Source organism: Empidonax traillii, unplaced genomic scaffold, assembly GCF_003031625.1.
Source record: "Empidonax traillii isolate 1590-97213 ecotype Southwest subspecies unplaced genomic scaffold, ASM303162v1 scaffold681:size344372, whole genome shotgun sequence".
Taxonomy (NCBI): Eukaryota; Metazoa; Chordata; class Aves; order Passeriformes; family Tyrannidae; genus Empidonax; species Empidonax traillii.
Window position 1 is genome coordinate 316874 of NW_020955874.1, and position 8633 is coordinate 325506.

The 8633-nt window shown below is 52.4% G+C and overlaps 1 protein-coding gene across 1 annotated transcript in view; it reads left to right on the plus strand.

Annotated features, from left to right (window-relative positions):
* The window catches only part of GATA3 (GATA binding protein 3), a 29393-nt gene that overhangs the window by 9677 nt on the left and 11083 nt on the right, over window positions 1-8633 (plus strand). The window contains exons 2-4 of the mRNA XM_027899662.1: window positions 511-1125; window positions 3662-4198; window positions 7119-7264. Of these exons, the coding sequence (XP_027755463.1) occupies window positions 885-1125; window positions 3662-4198; window positions 7119-7264 (924 nt within the window). The 5' untranslated portion in view covers window positions 511-884. The remainder of the gene's footprint in view (window positions 1-510; window positions 1126-3661; window positions 4199-7118; window positions 7265-8633) is intronic.

Genomic DNA, 8633 nt, shown 5'->3' on the forward strand with positions numbered 1-8633 from the left:
GATTTACCCCCCTCCCTCCCTTCTGTTTTCCCCCCGTTCCCCCCTTTCTCGGTTGCATAATAATTAATGAGCAATCAAAGTGACTCCGGGCTGCGGAGCAGCGAATGGCACAAGTTCTCACCGGCTTAAGCCACTGGAGCTTCTCAGGTGTAAATGGAGCAAATAAACAAATAAACAAATAGCGGCGACAACCAAAAAAAAAAAAAAAAAGAGCCAAAAATCTCCCACCAAACCCAAGGCAGAGTAAGAGCTGGGCGGCAGGAGCGCGGTGGGAGCTGCTGGGCTCCTCTCCGAGCCGCGAGAGAGCGAAAGAGAAAGAGGCGCTGGGAGAGGTGGGTCCAGGGCAGAGCAGGCGCTTCCCAGGGATGGCTGCCGAGGGATGGGATGGGTTTTCTCCTGCCTAAAAAGTCAGGTGCTAAAGTTCAGAACTTCTCAAGCACGTTTCTCTCCCTGCCTCTCTCTCTCTCGCTCTCTCTCTCTGCTCCTTCCCTTTCCTCTCTCTCGTTACAGGTGATCAAAGAAGACAAACATCTGCAACAGAGCGGAAGATACGAGGGGACCTCACTTCGTAGAGAACTTTTTTCCCCGATTTTTTTTGTTTTCTTTTTTTTTCTTTTAAAATTTTATTATTTTCCTTTTTTTCTTTTTTCCTTTTTTTTTAAATTTTTTTTTTTTTTTGGAATCGATCGTTTATCACCATAACCTCCCCTTCCTCCGCTTTAAACCAAACCTAATCAGAAACACCCCCCAAACTCGCCGAGCACTTTTCCCCGCCCTGCATTAACTCCAGCAGCGTCTCCCCCTCCGATCTCAAGCCCTCCGCGCCTTGCTGAGGAGGAGGAGGAGGAGGAGGAAGAGCAGCGGCGGAGCAGCGAGCGCGGAAGATGGAGGTCTCCACGGACCAGCCGCGGTGGGTGAGCCACCACCACCCGGCCGTGCTCAATGGGCAGCACCCGGACTCGCATCACCCCACGCTTGGCCATACCTACATGGACCCCACGCAGTATCCTCTCGCCGAGGAAGTGGATGTACTTTTTAATATCGACGGACAAGGCAACCCCGTCCCTCCGTACTACGGCAACTCCGTGAGAGCCACCGTGCAGAGATACCCCACGGCCCACCACGGTGAGTGCCCGCGCCGAGTCCCGGCTGCCCCGGGACTGTCCCGGTCCTGCCCCGCTCCCGGTGCCGGTCCCGGCGGCTCCGCTCTGCCCCAAGCCCTGCCGGCCCCGCTCCTGTCGGGCAAGACCCTCTCCTGCCGGCGGGGAAGCTACGTCACGGGTGGATTTTGGGGTTGGCTTATTGGAAATAAATAAAAATTCAGGCTTACTTCCTTTCTTTCACTTTCTTTATTTCTTTTTCATCTTTTTTCTTTTTCTTTCATCCTCTTTCTTTCTTTCTTTCTACTTTTTTCTTCGTGCTCTCTTTCTCTCCCATCCCTTTTCCCTCTCTTTCCCCTCTTTCTCTGTTGCTCTCCTTCCTTCTACTTCTCTCATCTTTCTCTTGTTTTCCTCCTTTTGCCCTCTCTCTTTCGCTTCGGTTTCTCCCCCCGCTCTTTAATTAGGTTAACAGTGTTTTCATACTGAGTTTAGTTTTTGCACGATTAAGCTGCTCTGGGGAAGCAAAGCAAGCTGGAGAGGAGGGGTGTGAAAATGACCCCGCTGTCCTCACGCTTGGGCTATTTCATTCGCACTTGGTGAGCTTGTTAGGCTTGAGTCGAAAGTTTTGCACACCCACCCCGGGCAGAGCCGTGGCGTGGGCTAAAAGTAAGAAAGAAAGAAAAAATTATAGCCTGTAGTGCAAATAGTTATCAGACCTGCTGTGTTTTCCTGAGGGTCCTGCAGGAAGGTTATGATCCACTGTTGGAAGTTTGTTCCTGGGTCACGGCTTTTAGAAAGGAGGTGAAATACCTGAGGCTGATGGGGCCCAGGTCCATGGAGGGATGAGTACTTTGGTACCACCTTTTATGAAGAATTGGAGAGATTCAGTCTTTATTAACTTGAGTCTACCTGTGTGGTTAAAAAGAATAGGGAAAAGATAAAAAAGGAGGGAAGAGAACAGATGCTGGTTTGTGAAGCCGGGCTGTCACCTCTGTCGTGGCGAAGTCCAAATGCCCGAGGTTTGCAGTGGAAATCACCCCAAAATCAAGGAGAAGAAAGTGGGATGAGCGAATGGAGATGGAGCCGAGCGGGTTCAGGGGGCTGCTCCCAGCCCTCAGCAACTTGTTGAGTGCGAGCCTGCATTAGGCTCCGCTCAGTAACTGCATTGTTCTGCTATTAGTCCCTTTAAAACAATTATTTCCAAGGATCAGCAGCCTTTGTCCTTTCTTTTCTTTCTTTTCATTTCTTTTTTTTCCAATATATCAGCAGAAAGTGGAAATGCGGTCTCTCTGATCTAGCCTGAATATTATTTACTATGCTACTTCCTGGAGAAGATAATGAATCTTGACCCTTTCTATTCGTATAACCCACCTTCCCTTCCTTTCGAGCAGCTACTTTCAGTATTGTTCACAAATGTCTGGTACGGTGAAAACTAGTTTGGAGCTTCTCTAGACAGAACACGAGCTCCCATGCAAACATACATGTCCACAGTGCACCAGCTGTGTAGCTATCTGTGCCTCTATACATCTGTGTTTGCATCTCTCCTTCCGTATATTTAGCAGTCTCTATACACAGATCACGATACCTGCAGAGGTTCAGGCTCTCTAGGTGTCAGTGAGTTTCCAGGGCTTTGTTAGCAGGCACAAACTTGCTCTCTTCCAGTTGAATAACTGTGTTTTCCAGCCTGGAGCAATTTGTTCAAGTTGCTGTGGATTTGGGTAGATTGGATTATTGGGATATATTTTTCCATTTGTTTAGCGAGGGCCGAGATGAATTTAAAATACGAAGTACAAGCTCTTAAGAATATTTATAACCAAAGTGGAAAAAAATTGCATAAATCTGGTGGATTTTTTTCTTTTTTGACAAAGTCCAGGTCTGTATTTAAAAGACAAGTGAAATGTCTCTTGTCACAAGAAGGGGATGTAGTGTTTCTTTTGAGGTAGTTGGTACCCTCTGCATGTGCCATATCACTGTGAAAAAGCCGTCTAACATTTCTGTGCAGACTCATGGAAGAAGAAAAGACAAAATGAGCAGTTTGCAAAGTTTATCAGCCCTGTTGGAAAGGTTATTAGCATGTCTGTGGGCATCTTCTGGTCTTCTTCGTTTGGCCAGAAAATTCCCAGGGTCTATAGCCCACGGCTCCGTTCGGGAAATCATTTTCCAGCTAAGAAAAAAATATGATTTCTGCAGTCGGGGCTTGGCAATTTCACGCAGGATCTTTGCTTCAAAGTCTTCATGGGATTGTCTGGAAAAGGGAGACAGTGAAGCAGGACTCGCCAAATCCCGTGTCACAGGGCTGGCACCCCTGCTCGGAGGGTCCCGACCCGGAGACCTGTTCCTGAGCAGGACCGGGGCTGCCACCTCGGGCTCTTATAGCTTTTAAATTTTAATTTTTTTAAAAGAGGAGCGGGGGTTCGCATCAGATGTGATTTTGCTTGCTGAGCTCTTTGGGAAGGAAAAAGGGGGGGGGGGGACACACACGTCCCGGGACCCCACGTGGGGCTTTTTGCCAGGGTGGCAGAGGGATGAGACCGACGCGTGTCTGTGTTTTCTCCGAGCAGGGAGCCAGGTGTGCCGCCCCCCGCTGCTGCATGGCTCGCTGCCCTGGCTGGACGGGAGCAAGGCGCTGAGCAGCCACCACAGCGCTTCCCCCTGGAACCTCAGCCCCTTCTCCAAGACCTCCATCCATCACAGCTCGCCGGGACCCCTTTCCGTCTACCCACCCGCCTCCTCTTCCACTTTGTCCGCCGGCCACTCCAGCCCGCACCTTTTCACCTTCCCGCCGACCCCTCCTAAAGATGTGTCCCCGGATCCGTCCATCTCCACCCCCGGCTCCACCGGCTCCACCCGGCAGGACGAGAAGGAATGCATCAAATACCAGGTGTCCCTGGCCGACACCATGAAGCTGGAGTCCTCTCACTCTCGGAGCAGCATGGCCTCTTTAGGAGGAGCCACCTCCTCCGCTCATCACCCCATCACTACCTACCCACCGTATGTCCCAGAATATGGCTCTGGACTTTTTCCCCCCAGTAGCCTCTTAGGAGGATCGCCAACCGGGTTTGGGTGTAAATCGCGACCGAAAGCACGGTCAAGCACAGGTAGGGCTTGTGGCTTCTTCATCCCCGTTGCTCGGGAGAGGAAGATGTGGGGGGAAAGTGGGGGAGGCAGAGGGATTGGGGCTGTGGCCCTCGCTCCTCTCCGCACGCAGGGAGATGAGCACAAGCATCCGTGTGATGAGCAGCGGGGCCTGAAGCCCTCGTGGGGCAGGCAAACACGACACTTCGCCTTCCCCACAGGTGGCTCTGCTGGGTTTATAACCAAATACTCTGCCGTCCAACCCGGGCTGGTGGGGGTGGGGGGTAGAACCCGGCCCAGGAGCCCAAACCACCCACCCGGTGCCGCGGGGCTCCTGCCCCGGGGGCGGCCCGGCCCCTTCAGCGCCCACGGTGCGCTCAGCTGCGGCGCCCGGGGAGGAAGCGAAACCGAGGGAACCGCAGCATTAGCGATCTCTCTGTATTTTAATAATGGTGCTAAATCCCGGCCAACTTCCCCCGCCTGCCCTCCGCCTCGCTCTTCCCAGGGCCTCTTCCCATGCGGCGCCCGGGGATGCGGGGAGGGTTTTCCCCGGGGCGGCGCGGCGAGCTCGCCCACGCAGCCCCCAGCCCCAGCCAGCTCCGCGCCTGGGGCTTTGGATCACCCCTAGCGAAAGACCCTAAAAGCGTCCCCCTGCCCGCCTTTCTCGGGGGTCCCAGCCCTGTGCGTGCCCCGCGGGGTGGGGAGCGAGGGGCTGCGGGGCTCCGGCACCCGACGGCTGGACACTCCTGGCTCGCACATTTGTGTGCACCGAGGGGTGTGTGTGCAGAGGAAAGGGCGATTAGTCAAAACTATTTTTTTTTTAATTATTTTTTTTAAATTTTTAAAAATTTTTTTCCCTTTATTTTTTTTTCTTTTTTCCGAGGAGGCTGCTGCAGGGTTGCCTGGCATGAATGAGATCAGTTTTCAGGGTTTTTCCAGGGTGACATTTACTCTGTCTGTCTGAGCAAGGACTGTCTCTATTTAGCTGATATGTTTGAGCTAATCCAATTATTTTCAGACTGCTGCACGCGACAGTTGCATTGTTTATCCAGCGCCAGGAACTTTAATAGAGTCCGGATGCGGTTAGAGTGACAAAAAAACCCAGACCTGTATGTTTTGTACATGAAAGCAGGAGAGAGAGAGAGAGATGGAGTGAAACAAAAGAGAGGGACAGAGACTCAAACAGCCCCGGAGCGGCTGCCCCGTTTAACCGGAGGGGAACAAAACGACCTGGGTATTAACGGGAGCGGCTCCCCGCCTAGCCCCAGTACGGACCGGGTGCTATGTCCGGGGTAGGGACCGGTTTATTCTCGCCCCGGGCGGTGCTGAGCATCCCTCGGCCGCCCCGGCGCCCGCCGAGCCGCAGCTCCCGCCGGGGCACAGGCTGCGCGGTATTTTCAAACCGTCTTGGTCCCCCCTCCACCCTCCCCTCTTGTTTTCCTTTTGCCACTTTCTGTTGCTTTACCTTCTAGAAAGACATCTGCGGTTCGTGATAAACCAACCCCAGCAGCAACACCTATTTTTTTTTTTTTTTCTCTCCTTTTTTTTTTTTCCCCTTTAAAAAGTTGACTTTAGCAAGCTGGAAGCTCGAAGACAAAGAGGGTTAGAGCTGGAGAAAAAAGGAGGGTGAGGGTGTTTATGCAGGATGGAAGAGGCTGCAAGAGTATTTTATTTTTTTGGTTGTTGAGGGGGGAGTTGAGAGGAGAAGGGTTCAGTACAAAGGCTCTGGAAAGACGGTTGCTGTTTGTGGTTAGGGCACGGATGCCTCTTGCTCGAAGGCAGCACAGGCTGGGGCAGCGGGGAGTCGGCTCTGTGCTGAGTTTGCTCTGCCCGGCTGAGGTCTGCTGCTGCTCTCAGGTCGGCCACAAGTGGCATTAAGTATAAGAAAACCTCCTCCAGTAAACCAAAGACCCAACAAAACCCCCCTCAGCCCTCTGGAAGTAGCTGAGAGGCACATCCTCAAGCTCCCAGTTCCCTCCTCCAAGCTGGGAACTGGTGGGCTGGGGGAGACTGCCCACTGCAATAGCCAGGGAGAGGATAAAGAGGTGCCCAAAAGCAAGAGAAGAAGGAGGGAAAGACCTTAGTGAGAATTCAGGCAGGCTTGGAGCTGTTTGCTATTCCAGGCAGAAGGGATGGACCATCAGGCTGTGAATGCTGTGGGGAAACCAGAAGGGTTTCTGCAAGTTTTGGCTGGTGGAAGCTTAATTGCAAATTAATCAACAGCAGATATTGGCAGAGTTGTTGTGTGGTGGCTGGGGCTGGGGGGATGTTTTGGTTGTTGATCTGTGTTTGTTTTGGGGGTCCTTGGTGGGGTTTGACCTGAGGTCAGAGATAGAGCCCCCCAGGCTCATGCACACCCCTGGGAGCCTGGGGCAGTGCTCAAGGGGTGGCACCAGGGTCCTCAAACACAACAGAAAGCGGAACATGGACTTTGATTCTGTATCCAAACAAGGGTAGAGGTTTGGAGGCTTCTTGCAAAGCCTACCAAAGTTTATCTGGTCCATATGACAACATACAGAGGCTGGAGGGTTGTAGAAGTTCTTAATCTAAGGGTGAGAGGAAACTGTCAGTCCCCCTCCCCCACAAAAGGAGGGACCTGTGGAAGGAGTGAGAGCTTCTCCAGGGAGCCCCTTGAGCCACCACGGCATCTGGATTGTCATTGTCACCATCCCTCTTTCCTGCTGCTGGGACACAGGCCTTGATGCTGCCTGCTCAGTGGTGCTGGGGAGGGGAACAGGATCAGAACCCAGCAGATTCCCCTGTGCCAGGGACATCATTCAGTCATGGCCTTGGACCCTTGCTTGGACATCCTGCTCTTGGCAGGGTCTGGCGTGGCTGGGTCTCTTGGGAGGTTGTGAGTTGTTTTGTGGGGGGAGGAGGGCTTTCCCCAGCTCATTTCACTTCGGGTTTCCCTAAGTGAACTATGTGCTCTCTTGTTTCCAGAAGGCAGGGAGTGTGTAAATTGCGGGGCTACCTCAACCCCCCTGTGGAGAAGAGACGGCACCGGGCACTATTTGTGTAACGCCTGCGGACTCTACCACAAAATGAACGGGCAGAACCGGCCCCTGATCAAACCCAAGAGAAGGCTGGTGAGTCTCCTTCTGTTTTATTCTTTCTTTTTCTTCTTCTGCAACTTTTGCTTTCTATGTGCAGCTCGGAATGGACAGGGAATCTCAGCGAGCTCCCACTGGTCTCACCGCATCAGAGGGCTGTGAGGGAGTGATGCTTGGAGAAATGATCCCAGATACTGTGGGCCTCAGTTGTCTGGTCCTCTTGCAAACTGCAAAGCAGGTTAAAAAATCAAGATCCAGGGTTTCTTGCAAACCAGAACTGAGTTTTCTCTGAGGTCACAATGGAACAGCTGCCTCCACACAGTGCTTCTGGATGGTGACCCCATGGATGGTGGCTCTTTCCATAGCCTAAGGGCAGAATAACACTTTCCTAGTGACCAAAGAGATCATCAGGACAACAGGATTTCTTCAGGGCTCTCCAAACTGCTGCCTCCACCTTCTTAAGTGTGTCTCCATCCCCCGTGGCTGGTGGCGTCACGGAGAAGGGACCCAAACTGGATCCCAGGTGCCAGTGGGGCGTGAGACAGAACTTGGTCCTGCAAAGAGCTCGAACCATCAGGTCCTGGTGCCACTGGTAACCGGTGTGGTCATCTGTGCCTGTGCCATCTGGGTCTCAGATTGTGTCATTCCCCTCCAAGCTGGTGTGAGTGACAACACAAGGCAGGGGATGGTGGGTGTGCAAAGCCAGGTGTGTGCCCAGGACACAGAAGTTGGAGGAAGGTGAAATGTGCGGGTAAATGTTTTAAATAATAGTTGCAAGCCTGGTGACTGTTTTACATACAGGCAACATACTGCAGCATCATCAGCGGATATCTCTGTTCATGCAGTTCCCTGGAAGCCACAAAAAGGTCTGGAAGCTGTGGGCATGGCTAATAAAAGTGTTGAAGTATATTTGGCAAATAATCAGACAGACCACCAGGGGAAAAGAATATATCAAGAGGGGGAAAAAATTATGGTCCCTGCTTGGGAAGTTACTGAATGTTTCGAATCGAGGCACGTTTGGTTTCGTTAGGATTAAAGATGTGGAAGCGCTCCTGGGGGCTGCTCAAAACGTGGAGGAAAAGTGGCTCTCACCTCCCCATGGAATTTCTGAGCTAGTGGATGGGTCTGACCAGTTGCATGAGGCTTGTGCCTGGCATTGACAGACCCTGCAGGCAGGAGAGGGCTGGTTCACTGGCTCCATGTTCCCTGCGAAGGTGCTCACGGCCTCTGTATGGCAGCTCTTAGGTGTGGATCACATGGGATGGGAGATGCCCATAAAATTGGATTTGCTTTTTATTCCCTCTGGCAGCGGGAAGCATTTGCAGGGCACATTCCCAGGAGGGGTTACACTGTGGGGGACAGCAGTGACAACTCTGTCTGGTCGCGTGAGTTTTGGGGAAGTTGC